The sequence below is a fragment of the Martes martes genome, assembly GCF_963455335.1.
Source record: "Martes martes genome assembly, chromosome: 4".
In the NCBI taxonomy this organism is placed as follows: Eukaryota; Metazoa; Chordata; class Mammalia; order Carnivora; family Mustelidae; genus Martes; species Martes martes.
Genome location: NC_137891.1, coordinates 106,964,425 through 106,983,825, shown reverse-complemented (window position 1 = coordinate 106,983,825; position 19,401 = coordinate 106,964,425). Strand labels below are relative to the sequence as shown.

Sequence of the window (19,401 nt, the reverse complement as noted above, 5' to 3'; positions counted from 1 at the left end):
TTCTGACTGTGGAGATCTGTACCTAAACTAGAACTAGCTTTGGGAACTCTTAACTCATTTCTTCTCTTCCAGCTACATTTTTCATGTGTGTTTCAGAATCAAGAACCTTCCTTTCTACCCTCAAATTCTCTGTCTAAACATCTTCCTAATAAATCGTCCATTTGTACTAAAGTATGAGTAGAACTCCTTGAATATCTGTCTCCTTTCCACTTCCTGAGCCTGTGGTACTGCTTTCTGGTCTCTCTTCCCTTGCTACCAGGTTAGACCATTTCATTAGTCCAGTTCTTCAAACCGGGAACCATATCGGTTTCCATAATAGCCATGGGGCAGTGGAGTAGGAGGCATGCAGGGCAGACTGGTACCCTAGTCACCGCTAGAGTAGGCCTACCTCGAGCTACACCATGGGCTGGGTTTCTATATAGAATTGCCAAATGGGGGCTTTGCATGGACACTGAGGTCGGGTATGCATCCAGGATGGAAGGAGTGATGAAAATGAAAACGAAGAGTTAAGGTGGTGGGGAGATAGGCTTAGTTTGGACTCCAGGATGTGAAGGAGAAGTCAGCTACAAACAGAAGAAGCTGCACGTGACTATCATTGTGTTCTGAATTCAAAACCAGAAATAGCTGTAACAATGCAACTGAGCAGGGGAGGGGCAGAGGGAGAGAGAATCTCAAGCTGCCCCTCACTGCCCCCGTACCCCCGCCCCCGCCACTGAGCACAGAGTCCATCATGGGGCTCCATCTCATGACCCCAAGATCATGACCTGAGCCGAAATCAAGAGTAAGATGCTTAACCGCTGAGCCACCCAGGCGCCCCTTGAAGCAGATTTTTTAAAAGAAGGCTGTGACTTCACTTGTAATGAAACCAAGTTAATTATTTTCTTATGTCTCAGGCCTGACTAACCCAGGGCCAGGACTCGGCCAAAAACTCTTGACGCCCAACACTGGCTACTTCTCTCCAAAGGCTCTGTTTAAATCAAGACAGATCTCTTCCTGTTATTTCAAAGCCCATGCTCTTTGGCAGAGGGTTGGTAATCTCATGCTGTCTTAGAAAATCCACAATGTTACCTGTGGATTTACTTTGCGCTGGTGTGTTAGCTTCATAGGATTTGATTTTTAAATGCTAAATACTTAAAAATACACCTTTTTCTTCTTGTGTTTGAGATGAGGCTTTTAAGGAGTAATCGGCACCACAATAAAAGCCAGCGCGGTTCCCTTGTCAATAAAAAAGGGATTTGCGTGAAGTGCTGCTTTTTCATAAGAAGCACTGCATAGAGCATCACTTAGCAACACACAAATCAGCTTTGACACCTAATTCATCTTTAATATTCAGGTTCAAATCAAGTCTTTCCAATGATGGGACAGATGGAGTCCTTGAAACCAAGCAAGCGAAAGGTGTCACTTTGTAATCTCCATCGTTAGGTTGGCAGCAGCATCAGAATCTTCATTTTATAACATTCTGGAATTGGAATTTTTTCAATTTCCAGATCTACATGCCTTAGTGTGCCATGCAGGGTCCGTCCTGGACAGGTTGCTGCTTGCTTCTGTCATAACCTCTGCTTCAGCCAAATCAAACAGCCCATTTTCCCAAACGTGCTATGTACTTTGATATCACTATTTCTTCAAGCCTGTGTTGTTTCTTTGCTTTGGGAAAGTTCTTTGCTGTCTAAGTTCTGCTAATCTTTCTAGCTACTTTTGAATTCTCAGGGACCTTGTCTCTGATTCTTTCAGACTGAGCTAAGGGTAAATCTTGGTCATAGGATGTTAATACTGGATTTCAGTTGTTTGCTTTCCTTATATGTAACTGGAACTTTTGAGGGCCAGGAATTCTGTCGTTTATCTGTATATCCCTATCCTTTCTGTATGTTTCATTTGTCTGAATTTCTCACTGTCTGTGGCAGAGCTGAGTCTTCTCTCCCTGTGAAACAATAGTTCTTTATTACTGAGTCTTTTGACCAGAGGCTCAACATACTCATTTATGAATTTTTTTAAAGATTTTTATTTATTTATTTGACAGACAGAGATCACAAGTAGGCAGAGAGGCAGGCAGAGAGAGAGGAAGGAAAGCAGGCTCCCTGCTGAGCAGAGAGCCTGATGTGGGGCTTGATTCTAGGACCCTGAGATCATGACCTGAGCTAAAGGCAGAGGCTTTAACCTGCTGAGCCACCCAGGAGCCCCACTCATTTATGAATTTAACAGTTATCTTTTGAATTGTTCATATTGTATCAAGGACTATGCTATATGTTTACTTCTATTTTGGAAGGATGTAAGAATCAACCAACAGATAAAGAGTTATACTAGATGTAGCATTAAGTGGAAAAAATCTGGAGGAAATAAAAAAATTGAAGCAAGGATTTCTGAAAATGCAAGGTAGGAGGGAGGCTATACCATGGTTTTATGAAGGTTTTCACAAAGGAAGCAAAACTTAAGATAGTTTTTGAATACGTATTTTTATAGTTGGTACAGAAAAATTGTAAGTGACTCAGTGATTGGGGTAACCCCATCAATATATATATCTCAAGCTGAGAAAATATTCCTCAGTGGTTTGCTTCCAAAAAAGTACCTTTTGCCATAATAGAAGGCAGATATCACCACACTCCCTAGTGAACTGCTATGTGTAGATTTCTGGAGTTTTTATTTTATTCAGATCTTTAAAATTTCATTGGCTTTTGTTTTAAAATTTAATCCATTTTAAAACATGCTGGAAATTTATTTATTTATTTAAAAATATTTTATTTATTTATTTGACAGAGAGAGAGAGGGAACACAAGCAGGGGGGACCAGCAGAGGGAGAGGGAGAAGCAGGCTTTCAGCTGAACAGGGAGCCTGACACAGGGCTCAATCCCAGGACCCTGAGATCATGACCTTGAGCTGAAGGCAGACACTTAACAACTGAGCCACCCAGGTGCCCCCATGCTGGAAATTTCTTAAGATAATTTAAATGAATTCCAATTTTATAACAATGCTAGGAGTGTTATATTAGTCTTATATGTGGACATCATATTATATATCTAAAGCTTCTATACCGTCTGTCTCAGAAATAGGACTAAAAGTGTTCCCTTTTCCTTTTGCTTTATCTGGAAAATACTGAAAAGTGAACAAAAATTAAAAGGAAAATCACCTCTTATTTGAAAGTGGAGTAGGATATTATATTTATTTTCTTTTCTTTTCTGTGTTCCAGCATTCATTGTTTATGCACCACACCCAGTGCCCCATGCAATACGTGCCCTCCATAATACCCACCACCAGGCTCACCCAACCCCCCACCCCTTCCCCTCCAAAACCCTCAGTTTGTTTCTCAGAGTCCACAGTCTCTCATGGTTTGTCTCCCCCTCCGATTTCCCCCAACTCACTTCTCCTCTCCATCTCCCCATGTCTTCCATGTTGTTCCTTATGCTCCACAAATAAGCGAAACCATATGATAATTGACTCTCTCTGCTTGACTTATTTCACTCAGCATAATCTCCTCCAGTCCCATCCATGTTGATACAAGGTTGGGTATTCATCCTTTCTGATGGAGGCATAATACTCCTTTGTATATATGGACCATATCTTCTTTATAGGATAGTATATTTTTTTAAAAAAGAAAGCTTCCCAACCATCCAATCCCATCCCACACTGTTAATCTTTGGACACTTGGTAAACTGACTCCTTTCTAAACATATTTATAAATACTATTGTTAAAACAATGTAGTGATGTGCTCTCTACTGTCTTTTATGATAGCAACTTTAAAGGTTCCTTTCCATACTAACGCTACCTTTGTTCTGCTTTGATCTATCTATCCGTTTATTTATCATTTATATTTCTTACAAAAGCACATGAGGCACATTGTTTTAAAAAAGTCCAAACAGCGTATACATGCAGTAGAAAGTAAAAGTTTCCTTTTATTCTTGGGAGTAACTGGTCAATATGTTGCTGTATATTCTAGATAACTAAACTGTTGGCTAAATTATAACTTCTTTAATACATAAAATGACATCATACCTTCCATCTGTCACTTACATTTTTCTTTCATGAATGCTTTATTTCATATCTGCTGTTCTGTTCCTTATTACTACGTGGAGGTCCAGCCCGGGGCTTTTTACTCGTTGTATAATTTTCACAGGGTGGATGAACTGTTAATAAGCTTGTTAGTCCATTCTGTATTTCCAGTTTTTTCTTTTTATTACAAATAACACTGCACTAAGCATTTTTGTATCTTGTATACAAGGATGCTATAGGGTGATACCCACATGGATATGCTTGGTCGGAGGCATTGCACATGTAAAATTTTGCTGTATAACTTAAAAGTTTATCTTTTCTTCAAGACTTTCAACAGTATTTAATCATAAACAAAAATTCTGATTTGTGACTAAACTCTTTTAAAAAGGAATGGTGGATTCCTTTCTTGAGGGTCCAGTGAGAGTACAATTCAGGGAGGATATTTTGTCATGGTTTTTCTCCTCGTGTTTTAGCCCGAATATTATTTGGAATCTTTGAGAGAAAATACTCCTTGGTCTTTCTTTTGCCTCAGAAAATAAATCTATGTTCTTATTGGTAGCATCTCCTTGATAATGCTGTTATTTCCCTGGATGTTGATATTCCTTATGAGGAGTCATAAGTTTAGCTTAATTCTCTTTTGTCCAGTATGACATAGAATAGAATGAAAACTATCTAATGGGTAAAAGAAATGGAGGAAGGTGACTCTAACAATAAAAATTTTAAACCCAGACTGTCATTTTGCTTACCTATCTTAAGTTCTTTTCCTATAACTTTGAAAACAGTTAAAATTGTACCTTATTGTATTAAAGAAAACTTACCGATGATGCACATTTTCTGGTTCTTTAAGGATAATCTAATTGAGGCTCTATACCTTGCTTTTGGGTGGTAAGAGTGGGTTTCTAGGGGCACCTGGGTGGCTTAGTGGGTTAAACCTCTGCCTTCGACTCAGGTCATGATCTCAGGGTCCTAGGATCGAGCCTCAGCAGGGAGCCTGCTTCCCCCTCTCTCTGCCTGCCTCTCTGCCAAATAAATAAATAAATAAAATCTTTAAAAAAAAAAAGTGGGCTTCAAAAGTTGTGTGTTTTTTCATGCTGCCACACACAATTAAGGATTTCGTAGTCTTTTAGGTACTCTCTGTTTGATTCAGTTTCTTCACGTGCATCTTTGAGTCCAGTTCACTCGGGCTGTTTTTATAGACATATCAAATTGCCATTTGAGAAGTATCTTACAGATTTCAGATTCATGTGTAAAAGGCAAATGGGCTCACAGTCTTTTTTTGTTATTGTTGTTGTAAGCATCTAAAAACCTCAATAGGCAACTCATGTATGGTTATGTAGACATATATTGGAAAATATTTTTTTCATATAGCACTTTAATTTATTTAATTTAATTCATATAACTTAATTCTGACTTTCAGAAAATGACTTTAAAAAAAAACTCACATTTCATAATCTTTCTAGTCTGACTTGTAAAGGTTTATCTGCTAATCTTTTTATCTCTAAGATACTATACTTCTGAGGAGATGATAGTAATTTATTTTACAGATTATTTTGTTTTCTCTCCTTTTTCCAGAAAACAGGCATCGCTATGGGTCCAAGGAGACATTTTCCGATCCAAGCTGAAAAATAGACCATCCAGTGAAGGAAGTATTAATAAAATTCTTTCTAGCTTGGATGATATGTCTATAGGTGGAAACTTATCTAAAATACAAAACGTGGAAAGATTTGGAGAGGTGAGTGTTCCTCAAGAAGATTTACATGCCTCCTTAGGACTAAAGTTCTGTATTTCTTTGTTTCCCAGCTGAACATATATAACATAGCAATACCTCTTTTCTGAAATGCTGAGAGTACCAATATTTTTAGGTGTAGAGTCATCTACCTGTAAAACAAGAATCCAGAGCAAAGAAAGCAATTATCCTTAGAAATAAAAAAGCTGTAATTTAAGGAGCATAATTATAAAGGAGGCCATTCTGGTTTGGAGACTATGTACAAAAAGGAGACAGAATAGCAAATTTTCTATTTGAAGATGGAAGTGGATATAAAGAAGAAAGAATTAATGTGACAATTGAAGAAACAGCATATGCCACAAGTGGTTTTTCGAAAGTCTCAAATTCATATTGATTTCTAAAGTCCAGAGTTGCAAATATCATTAGGGGCAAATTTTTTTTTAATGTATTTCTATTATAAACAAACCATTTTAAACAGCTGATATCTGTGGTCCCATTTAATCTTTACAACTAGCTGGTGATAGGTAAAATCAGCAATATTACCTAGGCAATATGATCTCTATAGCAAGGAAATTGAATGTCAGAAGTTCTAACTTTGGTGCTTCCAATCCACATCTACCTGATTTGGAATCTGTGTTTTTCCTGTTATATCCTACTACCTAAAAATGGAAGTGACTAATAACAGGTAGGATCATGGGCATTTTTGGAGCTGGAAGCAACATTGAAATCATTTGTTCTACTTCCCCTTGTGTGTGGATCCGAAGCCAGGGGTCCCACCGAATCCCATGACTTGCTGAAAGCCATGGAGTTGTTTAGAGACTGGGAATCTCCTTCTTGGTTTAGCTCTTTCTACCACAGGATGAAACTAAGCACTTGGTTTGTAGTTATATTTTTATATCCCTGAGGGAGCAAAAAGAGCTGTTGAAAATATTTAAGCAGTGGGGCATCTGGGAGGTCAGTTGATTAAGTGCCCAACTCTTGGTTTCAGCTCAGGTCATGATCTAGGGGTCGTGGGGTCGAGCCCCATGTCAGGCTCCCTGCTCAGTGGGTAATCTGCTTGAGATTCTCTTCCTCTCCCTCTGCATCTCCCCCCACTCAAACAAATAAATCTTAAAAAAATATTCAGGCAGCAAGTGTGGATTTGTATTCTATTAGGCGGTGACCTGTTGGGCCTGGACAGGGGTCTTGAGCAAAAACTGTGGTTCACGTTGGGCCCTCAGGGAACCCAAAATGGAAGGATGCATCTTAGCTGCTTTAGGTCAACAAATGGCATGCCAAACAGGTTTCTTTCACCAAGAGGGATAACCAGAGTGCTTGGCAATAGGGAGAGTAGGCTTCCTTCAAGCACACAGGATGGAGACAGCCAGAAGAACCAATTTTTCAACCCTGTGGTCTCTAGTCCAGGACAGCCACTGAAGAAGTGGCTAAGTTTACTTGTGTGAATCATCTGTCCTGACAAAATGTAAATCTTAGCCAAGGTCATGTTGATGTTCCGAGCCCTTGTTGACTTTTTCTTGTCTCTGTGTTGTAGTCTGGCCTATTCAAAGCAAACAAAAGTATCTGAACTGACATTTTAATGTGATAATATAGCTAAGCAAGAATGCTTTCCTTGCTCTGGTCAGCATTTCCTTCTTAGGTTTGTTCACGTAAACAGTGCTTTGAATAATGACCTCTGAAAAGATACACATACAATCTATCCATCCATCTGGGAAACATATTTATCTTATAGGAATAAAATGTTTTCTATATCATAATCCCCATTAAACTAACATGTAATAGTTAGAACATTTTGTTCTCATACTTTTTTAGATCTCAATTTGTTGAATTTAAGACTAACATTTATTTATCACTGAAGAATGAAATACGAAATTTAAAGTAAGTCGGTTTTAAATATGGGCATGTGTTCAGATATTGGGCTGTTTCTCTTCCTCTTTCTTATTCCTTGCAACCCCAGATTAATTACTTTAGCTCTAGCCATTCAGTAGTGGTATGATTTTTGAAATTAGAGCACAGGAATGCAGGAATTCAGAAATACCACAGAACAATGGTGTGGTTAAGATGTCAGACAGTGACACACACACACACACACATGTTTTGGACCACTTTATAGTTAGGTGAGATGCATTGCATAAATAACACTTTTAAGCCCCTTTCTTGTGATTCTTATCAGGTGCTGGCTCCAGAACAGTACATGAATATGGGGGAATTAGTTTACTCAAAAGTGAATGTAATAGAGGTAGCGATATCTTTGTCATTCTTGTGAATTCCAAGTGGGAAAAGAAGTTGAGAATGCTGCAAGGATTTTAATATTTTCAAGTTCCAGACCAATGTTCAGGATAGAAGCCCATAGAAATTCTGGGTTTATTAGTTTGTACATAAAGAAAGTGCCAAAAGGTGCTATTCTTCTAGAGGTTGCTACCCCCCTCTTTTTATAAGTAATGTCAGATTGAAAATGAGATACTAAATTATTTTTCTGATTTCCAGGCCTATAGGGATTTTCCTGGGGTTGGTTGTTAGGAAGCTCTGTAATTACCTGATTGGGAAGGTTTGGCTATGTAGTTTTTCAGTGCCCAAGAGGCGCGCAAATAGGCAAAAAGGATCAACCAGAAGGATTTAGGCCACAGGAATGGGCAAGGCTGCAGCTGTAATGAATTCTCTTTGCCTACTTAGAGTTATGAAAAATCTTTTAAAAACAGAGGCTTTACCTTGATTGAACCTGGTCTTCAGTGCTAGGCTAGGCACTATGAAATACACCCAACCCATCCTATGGGGATGGGTTAGGCTCTAGGTTAGGCTCCCTGCTCGGTGCTCCTGCCTTGCACTGTATTTTTCCTCCACGGTCCTTACATCTCCTCCCCAGCCTGGTGATACTCATTGTGAAGATCGAGGCTTCTGTCTGCCCTCATCATGAGCCTATGCCTAGCTCACAGGGCCTTCGTAAATGGTGCTTGAAAGAAAGAGGAAGGCTTATGGTTTCATTGAAAACAAACAAGAAAACAGACATGAAATTGGTAATAATCCAAGCTATCCAAAGGTAGTCTGTGCGCAAGTACAAACTAGTACCAGCAATAAGTGCTCACTTAGACATGCCAGGGCCCAAGGGTCCATCATACACTTGATCTTAGCCAAAAGGCCGAGAAGCGATCCGAGGGTCCATCATACATCGGGGTTATAAAAAAATGGTTTTAAGAAGATGGAATTTAAAACACTTTTTAAGGGATCAGTACTTAAGGAGTTAAGTGAGGAGCTTAGAATGTAACAAGCACCTAAGTAGCACCTACTATGTGCCAGGCACTGTGCTAGGCACTTTACATGGATTAATACTTTCTTTCTTCTTTTAAGATTTTATTCATTCATTTGAGAGAGAGAGAGAGAGGATGAGCTGGGAGAAGGGGATTGAGAAGAGCAGAGGGAAAGGGAGAAGCAAACTCCCTGATGACCAGGGAGCCTGATGTGGAGCTCGATCCCAGGACCCTGAGATCATGACCTGAGCTGAAGACAGACGCATAACCCGACTGAGCCACCCAGGCATCCCCTACATGGGTTAATTCTTAATTCTTATAACAGCTATATGAAATAGGCATTGTTACTAGGTCCCCTTTAACAGATGGCATGACTGAGGTATAGAGAAAGTCAAAGTGTCTCTCCAAGATCCCAGAGTACACAGTAGAGCTCTCAGTTAGGTGCAGGAGCTCTGGTTTCAGAGTCTCCTCTCAGCCACCCACCTGCGGCCCCTCTCCGTACCCTGCTGCCTCTCCATGAGGTCCTAAGTGTGGCTTTAGTGTATTACATCAGTCAGTTTGGACATAACTTTAGCCAGTCTGTCGCAGTAGATTTCTCCCGGAATTGTGATTGTTGTTAACTTTTCCTTCTCCAGGGTGATAATCCAATAGTAGCACACCAATCAATCAGATGCTCTTAACTTAGAGATATTAATTAGGTACAGGTGCTGCTCGTTCCACCAAGATCACATAAATTGACAGGTAAATAAGAATATCCTGTTTTAGTTAATTATTTAATTAACTAATGTTTAAAGATCTTGTTTTTAAGCAATCTCTACACCCAGGATGGGGTTCAAACCCACAACCCCGAGATCAAGAGTCATGCACTCCACCGACTGAACCAGCTAGGTGCTCCAAGAATGTAGCGTTTTAATTACGTCATGGAGATACTGTGATTTATAAAATCCTTTGCTCTTTTATACCAAATGCCCATGTATAGGGTGTATTTTAAAAAAAGGAAATCCATGAAGTAAAATATTAACTCTCTAAGACTCTTCTTTCAAGCACTGTTCTTTCCACTCTTGGGACCACTATGGCATTCCAGTTCCATTCTGAATGCCACTGGGATTCGGGAAAGGTTCTAGGACAGGAGAGTGGCAGTACAACAGAGAGCCAGAGTTTGGGCAGACTTCCCTGGCTGTGAAGGAAAGGGGTGCTGGGGTCTGTGTGGCCAGGGGTGGGAGACCAGGAAGTTGGTGAAGGGGGAGTGGTCCCAGGGGATAAAGGTCTCAACGGTGGCAGCCGAGGAAGGAGGGAAGATGGACTTGGGGGCTCTGATAAATCCAAACTTTATATGATCAGAAGCAGCTTGTTATGAGATTATATCTTTGCCTTTCCTCAGCTTTTACATCTCACAGTTTCAGCATCCGAGAGCTGAAATTTTGGAGATGACCCAGCCAAATCACTTAAACCTACTAAAAATCCATTATCATCTTTTTCTTCCAATCCTTTCACTTCTATTTTTACTCATTTCTATTTCAAACTCTCTTTTTATGTCATTTTTCTATTATAACTCTTCCGTCTTTTTTCCCTAGTGTGCTATATTTTGTCTAATAGATTTTTTTCTTAATGGCACACACCATTGCCTCCCCAGTCACTTACTCTGTCACCATTGGATTAATGCATTGGTCAGTCATTACTTTATCCGACTGAAACCTATGCACATATTTTATTTTCTTTTTCATCTTGTCTGTATTTAGAGAACAACCGATGGCATAAAATAAATCTTTCTAGTTTGCAACTATTATTTGTTCTTTAGCTAGACCATCATCTGTAAATAAGTACATCTTTTGAAATGGTCTTTCTTTATGTATTTTGGTTTGCTCTCATTTTCCTGCCTTTATGTAGGGCAGGCTGGTATCTGAAAGAAAGAGCTGGTACTCAGACCCTCCGGAGGGCAGTGGGGAGTCTGACAACAGACCTGCCTCTTTGGGGAGCAAAGATATGAGGGTCTTCCCTGGACTAGGCTTTCTGACTTTGTTCCACCAGCAACCATGTGACTTTGTTTCTTTTCAGCAGATTTTAGGGGATTTAAGCAGCTCGGGGCCAGAGAGGATATGCACGGGGACTCTGCGGGGAGAGGGGCTGGAGCACAAGGGAAGTCTAGGCCAGGTTCCCTGCATTCACCGGTTGTGACTATTTATCAGTTATTTTAAGGAATGAATTTGGTAGAAAGAATGAGACCTCCCAGCACCTGTTGAGAAGTCTTCAAATGGCCGGCCCCAGGTCTACCGTTTGTTGGGATTGATTCATGCCCTCATGAGAAAAGGAACTGTGTTTTCTAATATTTTTTCCCTTCACAGGTGTTTGTGTTCTAGGTGCCCTGATAAATACAGAGCTTAGTTCTATTCATGTCTATGTCATACTCAGGATTCCAGAAGGCCAGGGTCCTCTTTCTTACAGCTCTCTAGTTTCTTAATTCTGTCATTTAATTTAAATGTATTTTGAATAACATTGTAAAACTTTTTGTCAAGATTTTGAAGGCCGTTAATCTCCTAGTGAGAATTTTATGGCTTATATGTTCTGTACCTCTTAGTCCTAAAAATGCCTGAAGCTTCATACAAAAGCCACAGAAATAAAATAAAGGATGATACACTGAGATAAAAAAAAATTACGTGATTCCCCCCCCCCTTCATTATGCCCTTCCTCCTCCTAATGTCCTCCATGCTATGCTCACGTTCCACAAGTAAGTGAAACCATATGATAATTGTCTTTTTCTGGTGACTAACATAACATAATAAAAAAAGATGACATGATTTATATTTTAGTAGATTTCTTCAGACCAGTATTGCATGTCTGGATCTTTTCCCCTCCCCCTTCCATCCCCAGGTCCTGATTTAAGTGTTCTCTCACACCTAGTCCAGTCTGTCACCTGTCACCAGACCTCTGCAGGAGCCACTAAACTGTGTCCCCCTCTCCCCCCCCACGCCCAAAGACTTATCGTTCTCCCGTTCATTCTCCTTGCAGTCACCATGTAGGAGAAAATGTTTGCTACATATTCAAATTAGGGTTTTGTTTTTTTTTTTTAATGTAAAGAAGGCTTAAAAATCAGTGTGAAAATGCCACGTACAAAACAAAATGGGGATCCTCATGGCTGGTAAACACTTTGTTTTATTTCTACTTCCCTAAAAATTAAAGAAACACAAATCTCAATGACAAGATCCTGTTTCTGCCTCTCAGGTTGTGTGAGATTAAATAAAGAATGTAGGCATTATTAGCAGGGATTTGGGGAATAAAACTAAAGATTGCCAGTTGGAGTTTGAAATGGATGACCGTTTGAAGAAGCATGGTGGGAGACTGTACAATGCGTTTAGAGGTTCCACTTCTATGAATCCATCTTAAGACAGTGTTTAAAAGCCATAATATAATAGGACAGTGTTTAAAAGCCATATGTATAGAGGAGGATGTTTGTTGGAGCTGTTTATAGTGATGAAAGACAGAGAACAGCCTGAACCAAGGGAAAATAAATGAAATTTGGTGTCTCTAGACAATAGAATTTTATGGAGCCACAAAGAATAATAATAGAGAGGTTTGGGGGGTTTTGGTTTTTTAAATTTATACAGAAATACTTCCAACAATGTATCTTTCAGGTGAAAAAGTAAGTTATAGGGCAGCATATATGTAACTCAACCTTTTTTTGTCAAGAAGAAGTATGTTGGGGGATGGTATGTATAACATGGGGGAAAATCTGGAAGACTATATGCCAGAATGCTAATGGGTTTGGTTTTTTGATGGTAAATATGTAGGTGGTTTTAATATTTTTTTCACTCTTATCTGTATTTTGTCATTACATACAAACAAGTATCATAGGGGAAAAAATATATATGTATATTTATTTTATATATAATATATAATATAAAATTAATATATATGTATTTTCCCCCATGATATATGTGTGTGTGTGTATATATGTGTGTGTGTATATATATATATATATATATATATATATTTTTTTTTTTTTTTTTCCCCCCTTTAGAAAAGACATGGTTTCCTTCTCCAGAGGTTGAGAGGAGCTGGGACTTAATAAGTAGTGTTTTCTTTTTCTTTGAGAGCTAGGGTATTTAAGTAAACTCCTTAAGAGAAGGAGCTTAAGTAGAAAATATATTAAATCTGGCTAGTTAGGGGCGTGGCTCTCTGTTGCAGTGTTTTCATTGTTTTCTACATTGGAAATATATTATATTTAAAAGATTTTACCTTTCAGATACATAATGAAGTGGGAGAGAAAATACTTGTAACTTGTAACATAACTATAATGTAAAACATACCATTTTTTTTTGTTTAATTGTGTATCTTGTTAAATTAGTATTGATTTTTTCCACGTAACCTGTGATCACACTTTTAGAAGTGTCAAAAATTACTGAATTCTAATAAAAAATATTAGTCTGTTCTCGACCAACTCCCAAACCCAACCGCAGAAGGGGGAACCTCTAAGCAAATGATACCAGCATTTTCACTACCATATTTCTGCATATCAGTGTCTTGCTTGTGATGCTATTTAAAACAGTTTATTGATTTTGGACATTTTTTGATTGCCTCCTGGTTGTGGTGGACGGGATTTTAGCTTCCCTCTCCCCTGAGATGTTATTCTCACTCCCCTGTGCTTCCCAATACAGCTACATCATAATTTTTGGTTAAAACCAATAATATGTCATTATTACTATGTAAGGATTGTTCACTCTTGAGGTTGGTAGTCTACTCTGTTTCCTTTGTTGAACCTCTCTTTGTTTTTCCCAGAGTTAATTAGCTATTTTTGTGGTGTTTTATATTTATTTATTTTATTTTTTATTGACATATAGTTGACACAGTGTTATATGAGTTCAGATGTGAGTTAATTGCCTTTTTATTTGCAGAGTTTTCTGTATATTTTTTTCCTTGGGAAAAAATAAGGCTACTCCCTCCTCCCCCCAGTTGTGCCAAGAAATTTAAAATTTTTTCAAAATCTGGACACAGCAAAAAAACTTTACCAAGTTCATTCTTTTCCCTAAGAGGCTTCTCCTTTCCAGCCTGGACTGATTGTTCTCTAGCCCTACTCTACGGTTCCAACCTGAGCCCTTCTTTCCATACTCTGCAGTTGGAGTCCTAATTTTCCTGGATTTCCTCCTGTCTTCTTAACTTTTCCCTGACATACATCCTCTAATAGTTTTCTCAGAGAGATTGTGTGGGAGGTCAATTTTTGTGTCTTTGTTCTACCTTTATGTTTGTTGGGTTGAATTGAAGCTCACTTTTCCTTAGAATTTGAAGGTAGGGGTGCCTGGGTGGTTCAGTTACTAAGCGTCTGCCTTCGGCTCCCATCATGATCCCAGGGTCCTAGGATCGAGCCCCGCATGGGGCTCCCTGCTCAGCAGGAAGCCTGCTTCTCCCTCTCCCACTCCCCCTGCTTGTGTTCCCTCTCTCACTGGGTCTCTCTCGATCAAATAAATTAAATAAAATCTTTTTTAAAAAAAGAATTTTGAAGGCATTTCAGAGTAAGGAATACAAAGATCCTCCTGGTTGGAAGGACAAAGGAGCTTTTCCTGGCTTTCCCACAAAGGTGCCCATTGGACAAGGAACCTGACCAATAAGGGTGAGGATCCTGTCAGGTCATTCAAGAACCCAGTCCCATATTCTAGAGACTCCTACTGTGTGCCGGTCCTTCCATCAGGTACAAGTAACTGGTAGCAACACCCATGTTAATGGCTGGGTGAAGCTAAGCCCACTTCCTCGGGTGTGCCATCCTGCTAGCAAGCCTGGCCTTCAGGCCTGCCTTATTTCTGTTCCTGCAGACTTCCTTGGGTGTAATGGATTCCTCCCCACTGGGGTTGTATGGTCAGAGATAGTATAACCGATTCCTGAAGACTCTGTAGATGAGCAACTTATGACTTTAAGAGAATCTGGTCTGACTTTAAGTTTCCATGAGCCTGTGACTGTTGGACTGGTGTTCTTTGCCAGCATGACCCTTCCTGTGATCATGGCCTGCTTCACTCCATACTCATTCTTCAATGCTCAGTTAAGGGATTTCCTCCTCTAGGAAGCTTTCTTCTTCATTTCTTCTTCTTTCCTTCCAGGTGTGTGCTTTGTATGTCTATTCTGCTTTTTCAAACTCCGAGTTAAAGTAGTAGGGTGTGGTCTTTTCACCCAGGACATGCCTACAGACCCCAGATGTAGCCATGCAACCCAACCTATGTGGCAGGGAGCAAAGAAGTGTTTTGAGCCAGGAATGGCTATCAGAAATGACTAGAATGTGACAGAGGGACATATATTTTTGTATCTCTTTCGTCAAGTAAAAGTTCTAGCTTTAAAGAGGGGAGAGAACTTTTACGGCTGCAAGGAATTAGCAAATTCAAGGCATATGAATTATTCAGGGGAGGAAGTGGGCAAAATAAAATCTTTACTGGTGCAGTGTTAGTGTACTGTTGTATTTGGGGTCAAGAAGTCTGATTTTAAAATCATAGCTGTTATGAAGAGCTTTGGGGAGCTTGGGCAATATTCTTCTATGAGCACCTCCTTTTTTTCATCTTTATGGGCAACAAAGTCCTCCCTACCCTGAGTTGTAAGAATGAAATGTGAGCTAGCATGTGAAAAGACCTTGTATGATACTTCTATTTTTCAACCTACAAAACTTACTTCAGCAGGAAACACTTTCCCAATCTACTAAGCTTTAACTCCTTCCGGAAAGGTCTTGAGTGCTTTTACTGGTGTTAATCGATCCTAGTAAGTTGTTGTCTAGATATCCTAAATTGTTTTATCTTTCATTTTTGTAAACAAGTTATAAAATTTGCAGTGACTGATCCTAGTTGTCTCTGGAAACATATTTGTAATGTATCTATTGAGTCAGCCTGTATCTGAGCTATATTCCAAAGCATGATTTTGTTTCCATGAGAGTCTCTTTGGCTGTGGTCTGTTGTAAGAACGAGCTCCTTTTAAATTCTACCACATTCATACCAATGCTTTGATTTGAAGTTTGACCAGCAAAATTTTCCATAATAACCTTTCTATGGAACATGCATTTTTTTTCCAGAATAATTTAGAAGAGGATGATGATGTGGAAATGAAAAACAGTATAACCCAGGGAGACAAACTACGTGCCTTAAAAAGTCAGAGACAGCCACGCTCCTCACCATCCTGTGCATTTAGGTAGGATCCATTTTAAACTTTTAAGTTTGTATTGTGCCTCCATTTGTGGATAGAACATTTACTCTTCTCTTTTGACTATCATTCTGCAAGAGCCATGTTTACCTCTTGTTTTCTGGTTTATTACTGTTTTGTGTGGTTTATTATCCAGTCACTGTAGGGAGCAGCTAAGTTTTAGAAGCTTACAGACAGCAGCTCCTGTAAACTCTCAGCCTCTGGAATCCCACCTTAAACTGCTGTGCCCTTGGGTGTCCCTGGGACTGTGCTCAAAATTCCTTTTGGAATTCTACTCTTCCCCCACGAGTGGGTGTCCTGTCTTACAGGTGTGCTGAGGCTTTTGTTTTGAATCTAGAGAGGGCAGAAAAGTATTAAATGCCAAGCTTTGGTATATCCTCGCTCCTTAGCTTAATGTTCTGTATCTGAGAATTGAATAAACAGTTCTTACCTGTGTCTGTAAAGTTACAACCATCCTGAGTTTGAAGTCTAAAATTACGAATCAGAACCAATTGATGGAACCTGACTTGTAATCACACTACCTGGAACGTGCTCATGGTTCGGATTAGTTAAAAAAGAAAGTCTTCAGGATCAATGTAGGTGCAGAAATCTGTGAATATCTTCCAGATTCCTTACTGTAACATGTGGGCTGGTGACAAGTTCACAAATGATTATAATGGGAGATGGCTACTTTTTAAGTGAGAGACAGGCACAGCAAGAAGAGTGTTTTGCCAGCGTGATAACATGTCAAACAGCTTCACAGAGAGTTCAGTTTTCATGTGTTATCTGGGAGGATTAGAACACAAGTTGGATTAGGTCTGAACTTTGAGTACTGGTTCCCTGACCTGAGGAAAGAAGGTTTATGTGGCCCAAATTCAAGGGGATCGTTTTCTATAGCAACAGGAGAAGATGGGATAGCAAGGCTGGTGCTTAGTAGTAACCGCCAGCTGCCACAGAAAACTGAAGAGACGTATCATTCACTGAGCAGCTACTATGGTCAGGAGCCATGGTGGGTGCTTAGTCTAGATATGAGGGTTAACCGAGTTAACACAAAAGGTATGTATCATCACCCATGTTTGGATTGGTTGCTTGAGGTTAGAGAGGTTCGATCCTTCCCCCGTGGGATGGAGTTGGAATGGAGCTGCTAGTCATACCCAGTACTGTGCAGTGTGTGCTCTGCTCGCTGTGGGTACCATCGACGTCCGTGGAAAGTTCTTCAAGACCACTAATCTCTTTATTTGCCCTGTTTTCCCTTGAAACTCTTAAAAAATGGCTTTATTAATTAATTTCAAACAGATATAGATTTGATTCTGAAGAAATCATAAGGGGCAGGGAGGGATAAATTGGCATATAACTTGGCACATAAGTAGGCAAAAGAAGTAAGAGAATCTCCACTACACAAATTTTAGAAGGTGATTCCAATATGATTTTTCTTTTTTTTTTAATTCTCTGAAATTTTTTTAGAATTCAGTTTTTCCTAACGGCATCATGGTATCATCATTGAACATTTTTTTTTAACTGCCTTCTGATTTAAAGCAATTTGCTGTAAATTAAATTCAAGATGAAACAAAATGACTGAAATGGGTTTCCTGCTGGTTCTGGGATTTCTTTTAGAAACGGGATGAGTACTAATATCCATTTAGGAGGTTTCTTCCTTTTACAAGTTTAATATTTTTACTGGTCTAACTCCACATGCTCTGCCTTTTGGTCTTTGCTTTAATGTGTGAACCCAGTGATGCATGAGCATTTGTCTTTGATTTCCGTAGGTTGGATGATATGAAAGGGCACCCAAGAGCAGTGTCCCAGCCTATCAGGTACTGTTACTGAGGTGAATTTCTAGTAGCTTGTAAATAAGTGCTCCCCTTTAGATACATTTCCCAACCCCCAAACTGGTGAAAACCAAAACTGGTTAAGTCCCTTCCTTTCTGTTCCAGATTTTTATGCTACACTTTATTTTTTTTTTTTAAGATTTTATTTATTTATTTGACAGACAGAGAGATCACAAGTAGGCAGAGAGGCAGGCAGAGAGAGAGGAGGAAGCAGGCTCCCTGCCGAGCAGAGAACCCGATGCGGGGCTCGATCCCAGGACCCCAGGATCATGACCCGAGCCGAAGGCAGAGGCTTTAACCCACTGAGCCACCCAGGCGCCCCTATGCTACACTTTATTTTTAATGCTCACCATGAAGGGGATTTTGGTTTTCCTGAGGTATCCGTAGGTATGGCCACGGTAGTGACATCAGTACAGTCTGTGCTTCCGGCACGTTCTGGGGTCTCTAAGAAACTACACTTGCATGGCAAAGTGCCTTTCAATCCAGTGACCGAGTTTGCCTTGAGGTTTTAACACTTCTGTTAGCCCTCTTCCCCCCTCATTTTACATGTGTTTGTTCTTTATTTTCTAGTTTTATTTCCTTCCCCATCCTCCATCTGAAGGGGAAACATTAGTGTTTCTCTCTGGAACAAATGCCCCCCAACAGTCCTGGGGTGGTTTCAAGGCACCAGGGGTTCCAAAGTGCCATATAGGCCTTGGTGAGGGCCGTGGACATGTTGGCCAAGACTGTTGACATGATAGGGATGGAAAGCTGATTCACCCCTCACCTCTGATTCTTTTTTTTTTTTTTTTAACTTGACAGAGAGAGAGAGAGAGAGATTACAAGTAGGCAGAGCGGCAGAGAGAGAGAGGAGGGAAAGCAGGGTCCCCACCAAGCAGAGAGCACGATGTGGGGCTTGATCCCAGGACCCTGAGATTATGACCTGGGCCAAAGGCAGAGGCTTAACCACTAAGCCACCCAGGTGCCCCCTCACCTCTGATTCTTATTCAGCCCGAGGTTTTAGGGTTGTTTTGTGTGGGCAATTCTGAGAGGACCCAGACTTCTCCAGAAACTTGAGCTGCTTCCTTGTACCACTTTTCCCATTCTTGTTTTAGAGACAAAACATATACTTAAAATGTTGTTTGGGAGGGATGTTTGGGGAGGATGATGAAGGAGAGAGTCTACAAGTAAGTAAGCTTTTCTAGAGCAGATAGGAAAGCAAGGTCCAGGTGTGTTTAAACAGGTTTGGTATTAAAACTGTGACTGGACCCTGGCTGTCCCAGTTTGAGTCTGTTTTCCCTCAAACATTAATGAACATCCTCTCTGAGTCTCGCACTGGACTAGCCACTGGGAATAGAAATGAAAGACAGTCCTTTGTCCTCAGTGGAGCTTATATCAAAGAAAATAAATACCAGACAATGAAATAGAGCATGAGGGCTATGATTTACTGTGAGAATATATGATGAAACAGGATACTTACCCTGCCTGGGAATTCAGTGA

At 39.9% G+C, this 19,401-nt stretch overlaps 1 protein-coding gene across 5 annotated transcripts in view; it reads left to right on the top strand.

The window, feature by feature from the left end:
• CDC14A (cell division cycle 14A) overlaps positions 1-19,401 on the top strand; it is a gene marked incomplete at its 3' end in the record, with an annotated part of 171,167 nt that overhangs the window by 129,641 nt on the left and 22,125 nt on the right. For 4 of the 5 annotated variants that reach the window (XM_080801548.1, XM_080801546.1, XM_080801545.1 and 1 more), the window contains 3 exons: positions 5,555-5,714; positions 15,987-16,102; positions 17,860-17,907. In XM_080801548.1, coding sequence (XP_080657674.1) covers positions 5,555-5,714; positions 15,987-16,102; positions 17,860-17,907 — 324 coding nt within the window. The remainder of the gene's footprint in view (positions 1-5,554; positions 5,715-15,986; positions 16,103-17,859; positions 17,908-19,401) is intronic. The other variant, XM_080801547.1, reaches the window with a different exon arrangement.